The sequence below is a fragment of the Gobius niger genome (assembly GCF_951799975.1).
Source record: "Gobius niger genome assembly, chromosome: 7".
In the NCBI taxonomy this organism is placed as follows: Eukaryota; Metazoa; Chordata; class Actinopteri; order Gobiiformes; family Gobiidae; genus Gobius; species Gobius niger.
The window spans coordinates 27,436,146-27,455,576 of NC_136858.1; the positions used below are offsets into that span (position 1 = coordinate 27,436,146).

The window sequence follows — 19,431 nt, forward strand, 5'->3', positions numbered from 1 at the left end:
TTACACCTCACATTTGCTGTGGCATTGTTTCCATAAGCTTCTGCTATGTTCATTTTTTTTACCAAGATCTTGTATTGATGATGGGAGAGTGTGGCCGCTGTGCAAAGCCTTCTCCAGCACATCCCAAAGATTCTCAATGGGGGTTAAGATCTGGTGGCCAAACCATGAGTGAAAATGATGTCTTTTGTTCCCTGAACCACTCTTTCACCATGTGAGCCCGATGAATGCCAGCACTGGGATCTTGGAATACGCCCGCGCCATCAGGGAAGATGAAATCCATTGATGGAAAACCTGGTCATTCAGAATGTTCAGGAAGTCAGCTGGTCTCATTCTTTGGGCAAATGCAGCAACACCAGATCATAACAGTTACACCCAGGTGGCCGCTTTTTGGGGTCAGGCACAGAAAGTGTGTTAGAATAGGAATAGAACAAATATATAAATAAATACAGTGTAAATGAACCAACCTGCTCATTTTGGTGGGTTCGTCTGCTTCTGAAGTGCTCCAATCTGTATATTGTGGAGGTATTTTGCATCATAGATGTTAGAGGATAACACTAAATTGCTATTTATCATACTGGGTCAAGCTGTAAAGTCGTACTATCTCTGTCATTGCCTTGACTGTGATGCTCAGGCGTTTACTCTTAGCCACTGAATGTTTGCTTGCGTATCAGTTTGACGCTCTGAGAGGGTATTTATCCCTTTTCTGTGGAAGCATAGACAGACTTGAATGGTAGGACTAGCGCAATGTCTCGAGTTTATGTCTCTTGGTCCCGTCTCGATGGTAAACAAACATCTCCTGTATAAGACATCTAGACTGCCGCCTATTTTTTATCTATCCTCTCGAAGACCATTGTTAATTCTCTAACAATAAGGAACACAAAACAGTCCTAAAGTTCTTTAAAACGTAATCTATCAGTAATCTATAGTGTTCATCCCAGTGCCAATGACTTGCGAGAGGGCACTCCAGTGAAAAATCCTGAGCAGCCCACTGTCTCACTCCATTCTGTCTTATTATTCCAAATTTTATAATGTAAAATGTCAATGTTGAGGTACAAAAAGAGAACTGCATATTGGATTCTCTAAATGTTTCCACCGGTGGCGTTCTCACAAAGCACCTTCCTATTGTCGAGTGTAGCCTTTCCCCAAGATCTATACTGGAAAAAATAATTACTAGGCTAAACTGATCCTTGTCCAAGCAAAGACAAAGGCTCTATAGTTGTTGTAACAAGTAAATACATCTTTCCCATGACCAAAAACACTTGCTAATATTTGTTGACTGTCTCTCGTTGCCAGCGGGGTCATCACGAACACAGGAGGGAAGGTGATTGTGAAGAAAATGGCGGGACAGAACATTTACAAAGGCACCAACTCAAACGGCGTGAGGTCCCTGTCTCTGCCCAAATGGAGAGAGTCTTTTGCTGTTCATGGTGAAGCACACGATACAAACAATGAACAACAATAATCACCAAATGTATCAAAATCTCAAATCAATTTCTTGTTTTCAGTTGGAAAACCCAAGAAGGGAGTTATTTATCCCTCTACACTGGATTACGTTCCTTCAAGACCGACCTATGTGAAGCCAAGTAAGGGACTTTCATAAAATCATTGTTTTCTTCTTGCTCTTGTGGACCAATGTGTGTTATTACCTGACACTAACCTGTTAATTGCTGCCATGAGCGTTTACTGTGGCTTAACTTTTACCCCGGTAGGAAGACATGTCCACACTTTAGGACTTGGATATTGATGGTAATGCGATGGGAATGGAGTGGGAAGCAGATACAATAGAGGCGACCTTGATTTCCTCCCAATTTTACGCAAAGCTACAGCTCCTACCTGGACACCCGTCGACTTTTTTCGGCCACATACCTGCCGCAAATGAAAGTTTTTGATGTGGGATATTGGTCTGAGCATGTTGAAGTTCACCGGAGGTTAAATGAGGAGTCAGCGCCGTGCCGCTTACTGGAGAATGACAGGAATGCATTACGCCAGCGCAATAGAGACACTCCTGATGCAGGTCTATCCCAAAACGTTCATTTTCAGGTCAGAAAGAGGCCAAGTCCCAAGTGGTTTCGACCCCTCCGCCCACCACCACCACCACCACACCGGAGCCGACCACGACGACACAGGAGCCGACGACCACCCAAACGACCACAGAAGCCCCCACGACCACCCCCGTACCCCCCACTACTACAACCACCACCGCCAAGGCCCGGGCCGCTGTGCACAAAGTCAGAGACGCAGGTGAGCTACAATGGCATCATGTGACTTCCGAGTGCGGTCGTCCTCTTGTTCTTTTCCCAATAAGGATCAGCGGTGTCTTGCACAGATCAACAAAGAGTTCAAGAAAACATCATGGACATTGAGTTACTGATGGGAAGTCACTGGCTATGAGCTAAAAACATTACGTTGGATGTAAATACTTGACTGCAGGAAACAACGCCACAAAAATTAATCTACTAAATTGTTTTTTGAGCAGGCTCATTCAAAATCTTGTTGCTATTTTAATCTCTTAACCACCACCTGAACCGAGCACATTTTCTCCGGTCTGGCTTTACTCAATACAGCAACAAAAGCGATAAGAAAACGAGGATGGAAACAAAAAAGTGACAAAAAAGCCACAAAAGAGCAACATGAAGTGACATAAAGCGATGAAATTGCGGCAAAAAAGTGACACAAAAGTTGTAAAAACTCAATAAAAACATTGTGATGAGCACGGAAGTTTCCTCCAGTAAAGTCTTAGCTCCTGATGAGATGTTTTTTACATGATACTCATGACTGTCTACCAGTAACTCACTGCCTGCCATGCAATTTTGAGCTCTTTACTTATTTGGACAAGACATCCCTACTAACTCATAGGGAAATAACGGGACAGGAAGAACAGGGCCTCCAGAGGATCCACTCAGAGTCATGTGCATATATATATAGCCCATGTGTCTATCTAGATGGGGCAGCCCTAGTTCTACTCTATCATAGATATGCAGTATACATGTACAGGATGATAACATTGCAGGATAATTACATTTGATGATTATATATTTGGATATCTGGAAGGGATCCTCAAACAAAATGTGCCTATAGAACGCCCTCTTTTTCAAGATACAGTAACAGCAGGTATAATCAAGTAACTCATGAATAATCTTTGTGGTGAGAAGTGCCATGTCCACTACTCACAAATATATAAGATCTGATGGTGCTTAACTTGCATCATTTAGCCAATTTCCATCATTAAATTCCCCATTGTGAAGTAATAAAATGATGGAAAACTACAAATAATGTGAGAAAACTGTGGGACTTACAGTAGGTGCTGTCATAGCCAAATGATGTTTCACACAAAGAGAGGATCAAAGTTAAATTCCCGCTAATTTAAAGCCACACCACGCAATAAATAGAATGAAATGGAAGCATTCATTTTATTATCCATGTTTCTAATACTGAAAAATGCCTCCAAAATGAACAAACAAGCACGTGTCTTTGCTGTGAGCAGCTCAGCTCTTTCAGACGCCTCCAGCTTGTCTCCATGGAGCTGTCGATTAAAGGCAGCAAAATATGAGATTTAAATTGGTTAATCCGCGTACAAATCCACTCTTTGATGAACCACTGCAAAGATACTATTCCTTGCATCAGTGTAATCTAAAATGTTAAGACGTTTCATATGGGGATCATTGTGTTCATAACTTCCTAACTTGGTGATGTATTAGTTTCCCCGAGACAGTAATCACATTTGACAGGTTAATGTAGGGATGTAGAAAGCCTTTGAGCAGCTATTGGAAAGGAGTGGGGAGTTATTGGCACTCCGAAGCTACAGACAGGAGAAAACAGATCCAGTGCAAACCATGGGTATTGAAGTTTCTCTTTTAAAACAATAAAAAGGTCAGCAATTCTCCAAGGCCGAGAACATCACCAGTTCAGCGTTTGGGAGAGGATCCTGTTCTATTTTGACACATGGACAGTAAACACAGGTCTGGATTCCTTATCAGCTTTGGGAGATATGACAGAGGGAAAGGAGACGTGGAGACTGCATCAGAGCCGTAGCTTCTACAACCTTAATCCAGTTTATTATTTCACAGAGTTTTTACACAGCAACACAAAGGAGTGCACATACTTCTTAGCTACGATCATCCGAGAATAATGTTCATACAGATGCATTCGATTAACTGTACGTCCAAACCAGCCTGTGCCCGGTGCAGCCGAACAATGTTTTGTGAATCTGTTCTGTATGATAAAACATGTGGGGAGTGTTTTCAGCACATGCTTCCTGTTTAATGCTTCAGAAATGCCTTGTGTAGAGTCTAAATGATGACAGATGAACCTCAAACAGAGAGGCAGAATTATGCGCTCACGCCCGAGTAGTTCACATTTGGGCGCATTACCAAAAATGCCTTTATCCTATTGGCCCTTTTCAACTGCATGTGAAGAATAATCTTTGGACATCGCGCGCTATTAGGTCCTCTCGATCTAAGACTTTCATTTTGCCGAAAGTGCACGATGAAAACCACTGATTGCTGATAATAATTTAACTGTCACGAATACAACCAACGGTGGGTAGACACAAGCCTGAATATTCACTAGATACTGAGGAACTGCATTTATGATTTGTGAGTAAATAGTGACATAATTCAACAAATAAAACACAAATCATGGGGGGAAAGTCATAATAAAATAAATATGTGCGGATCCCATTCAGCCCCATTCATTGTAAAGTTTCCAGAGTCGTGTGTGAAACTTTATGGCTGCTCTATCTCCACCTACACAGCCTGTTCCTTAAAGGGCAAAAAGGCGGGAAGCCATGTGGGCGGAGCCTCCACAGAGCTGAAGAGCTTGATTGACAGGCTCTGGAACCAGTCAATGCACTGAAAATGCTTCAAATTTTTGGGCTGATTTGAGTCCCTAGAATCAATGCTCCCAAGTGTCTCTTGGAGTCGCCCCTGGCCGCCAGGGGGTGCTATTACAGCAATGTCAGCTTCCCACCATGAGGACCATAGAGAAGCGCGTTCCTTAACCCATTAGGAAAGCTGATTAGTTTTTGTTAGCATTAGCATGCTCCCACTAGCTTTAGCATACTGATGCTAAACGTGGCATTTTGTGCGGCGATCAAAATACATCTGCAGATGTTAAAACTAACCAAGCGATTGAATTCCCCAGATTCTGAGCTTCAAAATGACATACAGCATGCCCATATTCACTTAGATTTTGGTGGCAAAAGTTGTGTTTTAAGGCGTTGAGAACAAAACTGGCTTCGGTCCAGGATCGGATCATTGTAGCCGATACTCGATTTTGTATTTTTTTCAGTATCGGATCGATGCAACCCTAGAAATCTGATACCGTTGCTCCAAAACCTTATTACTCATGCACAATAAATTATGGAGTTATTTAACTCTTTATCCCAATAATTTAATCAAAAGGTACTCAAGTAAATGTAACTGATTTACCACCAACCTCTGATTACAACAAATTACAGCGAGTTTAGAAGAAGCTGGTGCCTGCTGTGCATGTGATCAGTGGAGCTTTCATCGCCGTAATTAAAATGAAAATATTATCAGATCCCAAAGCATCTTCTCCATTTGGATAAAAGAGGGCCACAGCGCGTAGACAATGGCGCAGTATCTGGAGGTATGTGTGTAAATGAGATGGGACGGGGGCCAGACGGTTCCCCTTGCCTTTCATTTGTGTAACTTTATCTTTCGGCGTCTCCGCATCGCCTTGTCTCTGTCTCGTCCCATCCAGGCAGCAGTCACCCGTACCTCGCCTCCGTGGCAGCAGCGAGTTCAAGTAAGTGTGCCCCCGAACAAGCAGGGGGTCAAGCATGGTTTACATCTTAGGGTAATGGGGGCATGCGACGGTGCGAGAGTGGTGGAGGTTTGACAAAAATGCCTGCTTGGATTATGGGAGCAACTGTAACGGTAAAACTCGGCATAACATTATGACGCTCTCAGGCACAATGAAGTTAAGGTGTTAGTAATGACCAAGTGTGGGGATTTAAGAGAGTCTGACCAATGACAGAAATGTGGTGGTTTTTGATGTACGGTATGGGTGGGGTAGGACTCAAATCAGATTGCCAACCAACATGGTACCCTATAAGTTAAATTAATGTTCTCAAGAATACTGTATTGGCCATAATTCACGTGGTCCTCGGCCACCGGGATAGATAAAGACAGCATCTCTGGAATCGCCCATATATGGTCATGTTTGAAAACAGTTAAGGGGGAAAACAATTTTGAGAAAAATGTAAACTTTCTCTAATTATTCAAAAACTACTTTTACAAATGCTAAATTATGAATATGGTTTTCTACTAAATAAAAATAAAAAGAGATGGAGAGGAGCAAAGTGGTTCAACAGCCCATAGCTACATGAAAAAAATGGAGAATGCTAACATGATGCTACATGTTAGCGTTGTGCTAATGCTAACGCTAGCTAGAGCTTGCTATAGATACAGACGGCATCTCTGGAATCGCCCATATATGGTCATTTTTTAAAACAGTTCAGGGGGAAAACAATTTTGAAAATTTTTTAAATTTTCTCTAATTATTCAAAAACTACTTTAACAAATGCTGAATTATGAATGTAGTTTCTACTAAATAATGATACAAAGACATGGGGAGGAGCAAAGTGGTTCAACAGCCCATAAATACATAAATAACGGAGAATGCTAACATGATGCTACATGTTAGCATCGGGCTAATGCTAACGGTTAGCTAGCGCTAGCTGCAACTGCGTTTTTTTCACTTCTACTGAACAATCTGCTGAGAGAAAATATCCATATGGGCCCGATTTACATTTGACTTTATTTACATGTGATGAATAAGTTGATATTCCACCAGAAAATGGCAAAAAAGAGTGGAAAATTGTGTTTCTCTAAAGATTCTATTTTCCCCCTCGGCGAAGCAACGCCCCCTTCTATGACGAGATGCTGTCTGTATCTATGACTGCCGTTTTTTCACTTCTACTGAACAATCTTCTGTGAATAAACATCCACATGGACCCGATTTAGACTTGACTTAATTTGTATGTGATAAATAAGTTTATATTTCGCCTCCCCCTCGGTGAGGCCACGCCCCCTTCTATTGATGACATGCCGTCTGTATCTGCCATCTTCCACATCTGACTTCATTTTCTTTAGTTTACTGTAAGCTGTCGTTGTCCATGGTGTAACATAATTCCCAGAGAAATGCTTGACATGATGCTAACAAAAAGAAAATGCCTGTGATATTTTATAAAATCAGCAAATCAAAGTTTAGCTTTCGAGACGCTAACACCAAATTCCAATAACTCATTCAGTTTTCATTTGGTGACATAAAAAGCCCATGACCGTCTCGGAAAAAGGGGGTCCCCAGCACCAATAAGCACAAAACTTTGGTACGCAAGTATAACAGCACGCGAACATGTATGTGTCCAATTCTCAATTTGAGGTTTTCTTGACAACCCAAACATAATAAGTGGCGTGTGTAGGATTTACAGTTTGTTTCTTTGTACCGATGCTACCCGGGTTTCGATGGTCGCCCTTTTCGAAGAACAAGGAAACAGAGACACTTCTTCCTTGTCCTTCTTCTTCCTCCTTCTCCTTTTCCTTCCAGCTACACTCCCGAACCCAAATCCTAATCCTATCCCAAACCCCCACTCCCTGACGCTCCTGGGGATCTGCGGCCCCGGGGAACAAAGGTACTGGAGAAAATTGTACTGAACTCAACTAATTGTCCCCAGTTGGCAATGTCAGTCAAAACATGCAGCTTGTTCCTTGTCTCCGGTGGTTAGTGTCTGTCAAACATCATGTATTGAGAAGTGGAAGTGAAGTCTGTCAGGTCCAGTCATACACACTTGTAACGCGAAGTTCAAGATGCTGAAGAAAGTGATTTGTTTTATAGATTTCTGAAAAGACGCAGATGCTCATAATGTTATGCCGGATCAGGGAGTGACTCTTCTTGGGAAGTTGCATGGTGGTGTAATGACTGCATCGTTCTCCTTACAGTAAAGTCTGCATGTCTTCCTTGTGTTACTGTGGATTTTAAATGGCGATTGAAAACACCCAATAATGAATACTGTCATCATCCGCATGTCTCCTTATCAGCCCTATGACAAAGACATCCCCTTTACTGCCTTACAAAGACCATACAATCACAACACATCACAAGTTGAACTGAATCAAAGCCAAGTGCTCTCCAATTCTCTTTAACACACGGCGATTACAGTTGACCTTTCTCTCATAAAAGCCTTGACAGTGAAAGTAATGATCTCTTCTTACGTAACATGGTTATTAAAGTCATTTTAGCCGTTTCCACGTCGGCACAGTGGCAAAAACTTCAAATTGGCGATTGTCTTCATCGCAGTGAAGGATAAGGTGCTTTCTTGGATCACTTTTTTAGGCATATTGAAGTTTAGAAGTAGCAGCAGAAGCAGTAATTACTGTGTTAGTAGAAATTACAGACTTAGCTAAAAAACGGTGGTTAAACTAAAGTATACATAATGTTACCGAGAAGCACTTTCTACAGTTTTATGAATTCTTTTTTAATGAATTTCTGCAACAACGATATCATTGCAACAGTTTCTTAACCATTTCAACACTGTATGTCCAAGTCTATTTAAAGACACGTCATAAGTAATTGTTTTTTCTGCAAATTTAGTCATAACAAGACTAATTCAAGACCAAAACAAGGTTTAAACTGGGACTAAACTTGGAAAATTAAACTAAAAATTTAACTTTTGCGCATTTGCCTCTTAAGCCCCGCCTTTAACGATACCATTTTCTCCAATTCGTCCTTAACCAAATAAAAGCTTCTTGAAAAACGTCAAAATAGCGACAAGAATGAGGCGTAAATGAGCAGCAAAAACAGGCAACAAAAAAGTGATGATAAAGCAACAAAACAGTAACACAAAAGCAACAAAAACGCAACAAAGTAGCACCAAAAATCCAACAATGTGAGAAAATTCATAGCTTTCAAATGAGGCGTTACACTGGTGTAGGCTGTAAACTCCAGTTGAGAAGCGTTTAGATTTGGGTAAAGCCGAACTGGAGAAAACGTGCTCAGTTAAGACGGGGGTGAAGAGGTTAACAAGTGGTATTATAAAAGACTGCGTTATTCACACCCAGGCTTTGTAGGGCAGTGAATCGTGACACTGCCAGTATAGGACATGCTAAAACTGCCCACATTGTGTTGTTGTGCACACTGGTACAGGACAGTCCCAGAGCGGAGCAGGGAAGAGTCCTGTTCAAGGTAAGTCCCCTCTGTCACTGGAAGAACGTTCTTTACTCTTGTACCAGAGTTTTTGACTAAATGCGCACATTTCCCTAAAGTCTTCCGAGGAGGAACCTATCCCAACCGCTTCCCACAGAGGATCAGCGCAGGTAAAAGCTACATAAAGCTGTTTGAAACTTTGCTTTGTACGTTGTCTGCATGACATCTGTGCATATTGTTCAACGTGTGTGATGAGGCCGCTTCCGTCGAGTCTGAATGCATAAGTTTCTAATTTTGATGTGGGATTGTTTCTCGCTTTGTTTGTACGTCATTGTAAACTTTTTTGTTTGCGTACCTGTGAGACGTTGTTTCTGTGTTTCTATTGCTGCAAAGTGAATTTAATTTACCTGTGAATAATGTACGTCGTTTGCATGTGTATTTCAACAGTTACTAATGACTTCAAGGTTTTCCTGATGCATACATGATAAGATTGAGTTAACTCTTTAAATTTTAAATGTCCTGGAGCCTGAGGTATGAACTGCAGGGTTAGCGGCCAATAAGGGACATTGCAAGGATATGGTGCAACCTAAATTCACTCCTGCTAACTGCAACCTTTCAAATTTCAATTCAGTTATAAATCATGCAAAAATAAAGGCACTATACCTGATTTCTTTCTAGTAGAGGAGCGAAATTAGTTTTGTCCTCCATTCATAAACTTAGACATTTGTGGGAAAAATTGTTCATCTCCCTTTAAAGCAGTACTAAGTAACTTGTTTATCTTAATACATCCTTTTCGTAGTCCCTCTGGGGGTAATACAAGTGTTAATGGGATGATTGGGGGGTTTTTCATCTCCCCCTGGTGTCCCCGGCTAGAAAACCACAATTGCAACTTCGCTGCCTACGGGTCGGAGGCCCCAATACACACTAATGGAATTACAAAGAAGCTAACAGGCTAACAGGCAAAGCTAACTGTGGACTAGCACCACTTAAACAGTATTTGCAGCCAAGTTTGAGTAAAAAAAATATCTCCATTATATCCCTCTCTTTCTTTGTCTTTTCTGTCAGCGTAGTATTTACTCTCACGGACAATTAATGAGTGAAAAATACATGCTACGACACCTAGAGTGGTGCTTATGGCCTCTAGGGGCATGAGTTACTTAGCACTGCTTTCAAGCATGTATCAATTTTATGAACTGGATAATTTTCTGGCATTGACCCTGAAAAGTGACCCTGCAAGTTGTTAAATGTCCCTATAAACGTGTCTCTGCGAAGAATTAGGATGCTACAAATATGCTTGGAAAGTTACGGATGAGTTTGGACCACAACCGTCATTTTAATTTAGTGGCCTCCTCTTTCAGGTATAGGATTTTTCTTTAACTAGTGCTTGACCAGAAAGTGTAGTCTGTGTATTGTCTTTGATTTGACTACATTATAATCCAATGAAACTCCACCGACGCAGGGTCATTTCTGACTTTGGTCCGTTCCTCTCTTTCCATTTGCTGCACAGATGTGAACCCCCCTGTCACTGCACCCCCAGAGGGACAGCACTAACTAACATGTCACTCATTTCGGCTCTTGCAGGCCTCCGTAGACAAGAGACCGGCGCAGCAATCAGGAGACAGCCGTCCTCTCCAGTGGGGCCAGGTCAGCCTCATCAAACCCACATGCACAATGACATACAGAGAAGGTTCCAGTCGTATGCTGAATACACACATGCAGTGGGCCCAACGTTCCCTAAAGTCTTGACCAAACCTTTCTTAGCCTCAGGAGACTAGCCTGTAGGCACTGGACAAGGTTGGGTCAAATGCCAAGGTCAAACATCCCTATGGGGACAATAAAGTACCTTAACCTCGTGGTATGTCCATAAGCAATACTTCATGGTTTGACCCCAATAGCATTTTGCACTGAGTCCTCCACAAAGCTTGAAACGGCTCTGCTGCTGACACACACACACTCACACACTCACACACACTGAGCGGCCGGAAACAGGTCAAGGGAAATCCTCTGTAGAGCCCGAATGAGAGATGACACTATGGGTTCAACCACTGAGTCCATACCCTTTTAAGCCCCTAAAAAGATTCACCTTTGGGTCGCTGCTAATCCACTCTCATCAAGCATGTCTGCAGACGCTCCTTGTGAGATAACCACTGTCTTTTCTGTATCAATTTTCATCAGAAGACAATACACAAATGACGCAAGCCTTGTAAAAAGCCGGATCTCTTTTACCGGTGTTTTCGATGCAGGCTTTAGGAGAAACGCTTTGACTTCTGCCGTATGTTAAGCAGCTGCGATGCATTTGCACATAGCCATGTCTTCTTTACTACTGTAGTCCCCCCCCCCCCCCCTCTCACCTCTTCTCTGTCTGTTTCTCATTGTGACAAACAGCTTTTAACAGAGTCCAGCCCTCAACGCCTGACAGGAGCCCCGTCCCGTCCCAGTCCAACCCCAGTGAGTACCACCACATCCCTCTCCACACACAATGCGATGGACAGTGTTTTGGCTAAATGTTTCCTCCTATGTTAACCAGTATGGGAGGTGAGTGTTTCAGTGGGTAAGAAAAAGTACTTCAGGATCGACTGGAGTAACTTGAAAAAGGAGGGAATCAGATGCTATTAATTAAAAGTGCTTTCTTTGATGGGACATATGCTGCGTTTCGGTCGCGAACCTCTTAACCCCTGCCTAAACCAAGCACATTTTCTCCAGTTTGGAATTACCCAAATTAAATCTTCCTGAAAAAAATGTACTAGAATGAGATGCAAATGGACCGACAATAACATGACAATGAAAGCGATGAAAAAGCAACGAAAGTGAGATGAAAAAGAGACGAAAACTAGATCAAAAAGAGACAAAAAGAGACAAAGAACGAGACAAAAACGAGACAAAAACCAGACGAAAATGAGAATGAAGAACCAACAAAAAAGCGGCGAAAATGAGACAAAAACAGGGATAAAAACGCAAAAACACAGCAACAGCACAAGGAAAAAGATCTGTTTAGATCAGTTTTGCTGGTCTTTGCTTTCAAATGAGGCACTGGCCTATAGGCTGTAAGAACTTTTCATTTGGGCAAAGCCGAACAAGAGAAAATGTGCTCGGTTAAGGCGGGGGTTAAGAAGTGAAATGCCCTGAAACTCCACCGATATGTCCCATCAAATAAAGGAGCTTTAACTAATTGTGCCTCGGATCTTCTCCTTTTTTCAACTCTCCTTCTATGTACTGGCAACATCGGGGAGGAATACTTTTGTGCTCAAATGGATTTGTGAACAAATCTCCCATAGTATTGCACAGCTACATTCCACAATGTGTCAAGTGCTGGTTACTTTGGGATTTATTGCAACAATTTGGCTTATGAGCTGAAAATACAAAGCCGTAAAGTGTCTGAGTAGAAATTGAAATGGTTGATGCTCTCTCCTCATACGAAAAAGGTCCTTCATTTTCAGGCTGTGGAGTTTGTTTTCTCTGAGTGCTTCCCCTACAAAAAGCTGTCTTAAAATGAAACAAAGCTACACTTGCATGAAATAAAGTAATGCTTTATAGAGAAGCAATGACGTCAGTTCACTGTCCCCGATATTCCTTTATCAGCAAACCTTTATCTTGCTGTTCAGGTAGATCCGGCTGTGTCACCGAAGATCCTCTGACAGGCCACATCTGTTCCAGTCTCCTTCCTCCGCTCCTCGTAAACATTTTGGGAGACGGAAGCTAAACCTAGTGACCCGAAGACGCTCGATCCGCCCCAGAATATCTCTAGCCTGTTTAAAGCCCAGACTAGGTTTGGCTCCTAGTGAAAAGCATGGTTCGATTTAGCCGCTCTGGTATGCTGACCAGTGGATACCTAGAATTAAACAAAACTGCAACCTTTTAAAATGTAGACAAAGTAAACATGGTAGACATGGGCAGAAATGCACTCCAGAAAGTCCATAGCTACAGAAAATACCTAAATATTGTTCATACTCAAACACAAGCTACTTCTCTTCCAGCGGATTTTCCACATCTGTCACTTTGAGATAATTTATGAGCCCTTTTTTTATAAGTAGTCGCAAAAACACGCTATAAAACTACTCTATAAGTCTTACACTGACTCAACTTTGGAGGCAAGTGTGAAAAATGAGCGCCACTTCTGGTTTGTGATTTGCTCCTTTATTGAGGCCCTCAGAGAAATTCTTGGAGCGTGAGGTGAGGACCTCGGGTCACGATCATTAACATCAGCGCTTCAGGACCAGACAGAAGACGTTTCTCCATTTCAGCGTCTTCTAGAAAAAGGTGCCGAGTTGCGTAATGAGTGGCATCTGATTTATGTGATTTACGGCGAAGCGTTTGCAGTCACTGTGCCACCTCTCTGCTCGCAACAGATGTTCAGAGTTACAACTAAGCATTTACACTATTTACGATGTGCTTAGATCTCACTAATGAGGCCGGGGACAAGAATGACAAGTCGAATTAGGAAGAGGTGCACAGAGTAGCTTAGAAATCCTTCAAGACGGAGTAAACAAGTGTTTGCTGAAGATACTGAAGTATTGAACAACTGTTTGAGTGAATAAGTTGGATTTATGTTTTAGTACATACAGATTAAAAGGAACAGGCCACCGGTTTTCCATACAGAGATATGTTCTTACCTGAGCTTAGACGAGTTGATGCGTGCCTGTCTGGCGCTCAGTCAAGATGTTGAGATGTTGTTAGCATTTAGCTTCTCCCAACATATCCCTATGGAGCCAAACAGGTTTGAAGTCAGAAGCGGCCAAGCTCTTCCACGTCTTCCCTATTTAGATACGGTTGCATGAGTAGCTACACAATCCAAGTATAGTTACACAAAAGGAGTAATTTCACCTTAGGAGCACTTCGACGTCTACGCTGTGAAGTGACGACATACGTTTGTTCAGTGTGACGTCATGACTTCTGCTTCCGGGTCCTGGCAAACTGGCAAATATGCGAGAAAAAAACATAAAAAACAACCATCAATATTTCTGAAATTCAACGGGGAGTTACTGAACCTACTTATTTCTCAGACTCATTAGCCAAAAATGCCACAGCTACTGCTAAAAAATTATTATTTACTAAAGTCACTACTTCCAGGGTTAGCGTAGCTGCTGCGCCGTTAGCATTTATCTCTGCTAAACCGGAAGTACTGATTTTGGTAAACATTACTTTTCTAGCAGTAGGTGCAGCATTTTTGGCTAATGGGCCTGATAAATAAGTATGTTCAGTAACTCTCTGTTGAGTTTCAGAAATATTGATTGTGATATTAAAGAGTTTTTTGTAGTTTCTCGCACGTCTGTGGACCCGGAAGTAGAGCTGTGATGTCACCACTTAATAAACGTATTAATGTGCAGACTTCGACATGCTTATAAGGTATTATTACGCCTGACAATATAGTTCCCCCTTTTATCCGCTTAGAAAATTGACATGTTTCATTTTGTTTAGCTATACTTAGGATCATGTAGCTACTCATGTAACCGTATCTAAATAGGGAAAACATGGAAGAGCTCGGTCACTTCTAACTTTGGCCCCATAGAGGAGAGGAACAGAGGCTAAATGCTAACAACTTCTTTGGTCTTTTTGGGTGACTGAGCGCACACACAAAGACCCGACAGGTACGCATCAACTCGTCTAAGCTCAGGTAAGAACAGATCTCAGTATGCAAAGAACGGTGGCCTGTTCCTTTTAGATGATCCTGTTATGATCTGAGGTTACTGCAGTTGGTCAGGTCTAGGTTCAGCAACACTGTGTGCCCAAAGAATGAGATCAGATTAATGAGAACATCCTGAACAGTTTTTTCATCAATGGATTTCTTCTTCCCTGATGGCACAGGCATATTTCAAGATGACAATGCCAGGATTCATCGGGCTCAGACGGTGAAAGAGTGGTGCAGGGAGCATGATTGGCTGCCACAGAGTCTAGATCTTGACCCCATTGAGAAAATTTGGGATGTGCTGGACAAGGCTTTGCACAGCGGTTACACTCTCCCATCATCCGTGCAAGATCTTGGTGAAAGATGAATGCAACTCTGGATCTCTTGACATTGCAGAAGCTTACTGAAACAATGCCACAGTAAATGCGGGCTGTACAAGCTGAATATTAGAGCGTGTGACTTTTATTTGGTCAGGCAGCACAGCAACATACTTATGCTTCTTCTTGGAAACGGTAATCCAACATCACTCTCGGCCACATATTTCTCCATGAACTGTGGTTGACCCCTGACCGCTGTGATCACCGAAGTGGCGGTGAATGGGAGAGTTAAAACGGCTCACTCGGAGCACCTGTTGCTATAGTAAAACAACAGCCCTGTCCCGTATGCAGCTGGACGCCTTCAACCTGTTTAATCCAAGCATTGTCCCGTCCACACTGGCCCTGCTTTGGCTCTGGCTTTGTCAAAACAGCCCTCCGCTTCACTGGACCTCGGGCTGGACGGCCCGTAGCTGACAATGGGTGGGAACTGAGGACAAGCTCTGTGGTGATGCAGTGAGTGAGGTGGTGAGGTTTGAGTGACGCATTAGTCTATCCATGGAGGTCGCACATAGAAGCAGAGGGAAAAAGAGGTAACTAACTCCAGGTAATAAAAGAAAAGGCAGAAGCCAATATAAGGTATGAACCTCTAGACCAGTGGTTCTCAACTGTGTCGGGACCCACAATAGGTCCCACAGGTGACAAGCCATGACCCATATGACTTAGACTTGTAAGATATAATGTGAAATAGTGTCTGTTCCTCAAATATTGTTGTCAAATAAGCATTAAAGGGACATTTCACGAGTGTTTTTGATTTCTGGAGATATATATATTTTTTTTTATTCATGCAGTCCTTATATTTGAAGACTTAAGTGGAGCTAGGCTAGTGCTAGGCTAGCGCATATCTATGATAACTAGTAGCCTGCATTAAAAACCTCTTCAAAATCAAAATGGTGCTAGGTAGTCCTAGCACTAGGGCAGGGAGTTCAGCTTCCCGATGGCCCTGTGTACGAAACTGTTCGTCAGTCGACTGGAACTGAGCCGTAGATTCCGCAGTCTACTCCCTGAAAACATAACCTTGAAGAGACTGTGTGATGGGTGCGAAGGGTCCCTGGCGATTTTGACGGCTTTGCGGGTGAGACGGGTGGAGTACATCTCCTTAGAGGGGAGAGCAGCTCTGCAGACCTTCTCCACTGCCTCACGATGCGCTGGAGGCTCCTTCGGCAGGAGGCAGTGCTGGCACCGTGCCACACAGTGATGGAGCTGGTCAGGATGCTCTCTACAGTCCCTCTGTTGAGAACCACTGCTCTCGACAACCGGATGTCACTCAATTTCCTGCACAGAGAGATTCAAAGCGATTGTTAATAAGTTAACCATATTTCTCTGAGTATATAATGATATTATTCAATTGTAGGCTAAATTACTTTCTGCAACTAGAATGACGTGTGCCCTTTAAAGAGCAAATTTGTTTTGGCAAAATGTGGCTCTTTGGATGCATAATGCTGGGACATTGAGACTAAATGAAATAATCCTTATTAACATCATAATGGCATGTTTGCTGTATTTTTGTTGTTCAATAAACCCAAAGTAACCCAGCGCTTGAGTTTGTGCAGGCTCTACACAAACATGTCATCCTGGAGTTTTCCATCTGTGGGGAAGTTGTGAACTATACTGGCTGTGAAGAAGAGAGAGGTGGAAAGTCCTAAACTCCAAAAACTCAGTCCAGTTTATGACTTTTAACGCCTCTACTTTCATTCCCTGCTTCCAAATGTTTATTGGGTCGGGGATTATTATTTGCTATGGATGTGAGCTGCTTTACTTGCTCCATACAAATATCATCTAATAACAGTGAATTGGTTTCTATGTGTCCAGCTTTCATCTAAAACCAGAAAAGCTCTCAGAGGAAAAAGCTCTTTGCCTTCAGTCCGTGTTTGAGTGACTTCTGTGTGTTTAAGTGTGTGATTCGAGGCGGGGACATCTTGTGCACACCTCCCTCTCTCTCCCCTGTCCCGACGTGGCAGTGGGTTGAGAGGAGGTCACAAGCATGCCCCCTCCCTTGTTTGGGACATCAGGTCTGGTCTGTCCTCTGTCCTGAAGGCGGCTTTTTAATCTCCCCTCTGCACAGCTTTTCCCAGAAGGGATTGGGCGCCACCCTCCTACCCGCGACCCGATTGGTTTCCGGGAGCCAGGCGTCCCGCAGGTAACTAGGCAAACAACTTACTTCTGAATGGACGCACTAACATCACTGCTGCATTCATACAGTCTACCAGATTTTATCCAAGAAGGGTGAGGGACACCAATACTTCCGATTTGACTATACTTCAGAACATGTATTACACAATTTTGAAGCTTATTCCCAACTTTTGAAATAGATGTAATGCATATAGGTCATCCAAACTAAATACAAGTTTAGACTTTTTCTGAATAATATTGCAAGAGATTTAAAGATTACCATTATACAACAACTGTTGGTGTTACGACCTCCACAGGGCACGTTTTCCATTTAAACTACATAGAAAAAAAATATTTATGGTTATATTTCTGCCAATTTCCATCAGCGCAACACATCATTGGTGCAGTTGTTTGGAGCAGATGTCAAATCTTGTTTAACCTCTTAAAACCTCTTAAAGTACATTTTCTCCAGTTTGGCCTATTTTTCCAAATCTTAAAGCTTCTTGAAAAAAGCATCAAAATAGCAACAAACAGGGGGATGAAAATGCAACAAATAGTGGCAAAGCAGCAACAAAAACACGCCGGAAAAGCTACAACAAAGCTGTCTAAAAAGTGATGAAAACACAACACAAAAATGTCCAAAAAAAAAGCACGGAAAAAAGCAATGAAAATGCAACAAAAAAGCCACAAGATCCACAAAAAGGACGGTGAAGAAGCAACAAAAATACGACACAAAAACTACGAAAACATGACAAAAAAGAGACAGAAAGCATGACTTTATTTAGTTTATTTATTGGTTTATTTGGTCTGGACAGTGCATGTTAATGAACATATGCATATAAACAAGCCACTCTGGATTGCAGCCTTGAGCTAATTTCCATCCATCGTCCCCCATGCGCACTCTCAAACACACTCTCATTCATCCTGGCCTATTGTACATGTTTTTAGTGGTAGGGGAAACCGGAGTACCCGGAGGAAACCTACACAGACACGGGGAGATCATGCAAACTCCACACAGAGAGGCCCCATCCAGGTGGGAATCGAACCCGGACCTTCGAGCTGTGAAGCACAAGCATAAGAGTGATGAAAAAGCAACAAAAAAGCCACAAAAGAGGCACAAAAAAGTGACAAAAATCTGACACAAAACGAAAAAAAAAAAAACGCATAAAAATGTTTACAAAAATGTGGCAACAAAAAAGTTGCGGTGAGTTTTGTAGGTCTCAAATGAGGTGCTACACTGGCCTAGAGGCTGTAAGCTCCAGTCAAGAAGCTTTTAGTTTTGGGTAAAAGCCGAACTAGAGAAAATGCGCTTGCTTAAGGCGAAGAGGTTTGAACTATTTTCTCCAATATGGCAAAATAAAGCAAAGAGTGACAATATAATAGCTTTTATCATTGTTAGTGGTTCTGTTATACAACCACATGTGAAATTTTCTGGAGAAGTGTAGTGTATTGGGAATGGGCACTAAAAAGAACAAGGCAACTCTTGATTTACTGTGTAGAGTCCTTCAAGGTCCAATCCTGCTCGAGAAAAACATTTGAGTCATATGTCATTGTCCTTGGTGCTTTTAAGTACGCACAAAGGGACAGCGACGTTAGGTTTTCTTCTTGCCGATGAAATAGTGTTTGGAGCTGGTTTCAAGAAAAAGCAATGAAACAAAATAGTAATGCCTTCAACAGACCCCCAGAAAAATTACAATTAAAAAAGTATGTCAGAATTAAAAGTAAGCAAAATACACTGTAAAACACACACACCATTTAAAGTGTATGTTGTTTTTTTGCTTATTATAGACTCAATTTAAATAACAATCCAAAACAACACCCAAATTCAACACACATTTAACATTCAGCCCCGCAGTGATTGACCAGTGCGCCTCTCTGCTGTGCGTTCAGATGTAAGTTATGCTGTCCCAGACTCAGGATACTCTTGGACTGAGACCACAGACTCTGCAGACGTCCCAGGTAAGTTCCCCCTTCTGTCGCGGGACGAGCTGCCACGACACATGTACAGGACACTGCATGGAGAGGTGGGTAGGGAGATATTAAGGATTGGTCTTAATGTCTTAATCATCAACCGTATGCAGCCCAGTTAGCCACCCACTTAGATTTATTTGACTTTATTACTGCAGGAGACAAAAAAACACTGAATTACAATTG

General features: G+C 42.3%; 1 protein-coding gene across 1 annotated transcript in view; it reads left to right on the forward strand.

Moving 5' to 3' along the window:
* The window catches only part of vit (vitrin), a 45,838-nt gene that overhangs the window by 12,471 nt on the left and 13,936 nt on the right, over positions 1 to 19,431 (forward strand). Inside the window, exons 5-14 of the mRNA XM_079559735.1 lie at positions 1,294 to 1,427; positions 1,506 to 1,583; positions 2,041 to 2,241; positions 5,725 to 5,769; positions 9,169 to 9,207; positions 9,288 to 9,338; positions 10,750 to 10,812; positions 11,554 to 11,616; positions 17,231 to 17,305; positions 19,168 to 19,236. Coding sequence (XP_079415861.1) covers positions 1,294 to 1,427; positions 1,506 to 1,583; positions 2,041 to 2,241; positions 5,725 to 5,769; positions 9,169 to 9,207; positions 9,288 to 9,338; positions 10,750 to 10,812; positions 11,554 to 11,616; positions 17,231 to 17,305; positions 19,168 to 19,236 — 818 coding nt within the window. The remainder of the gene's footprint in view (positions 1 to 1,293; positions 1,428 to 1,505; positions 1,584 to 2,040; positions 2,242 to 5,724; positions 5,770 to 9,168; positions 9,208 to 9,287; positions 9,339 to 10,749; positions 10,813 to 11,553; positions 11,617 to 17,230; positions 17,306 to 19,167; positions 19,237 to 19,431) is intronic.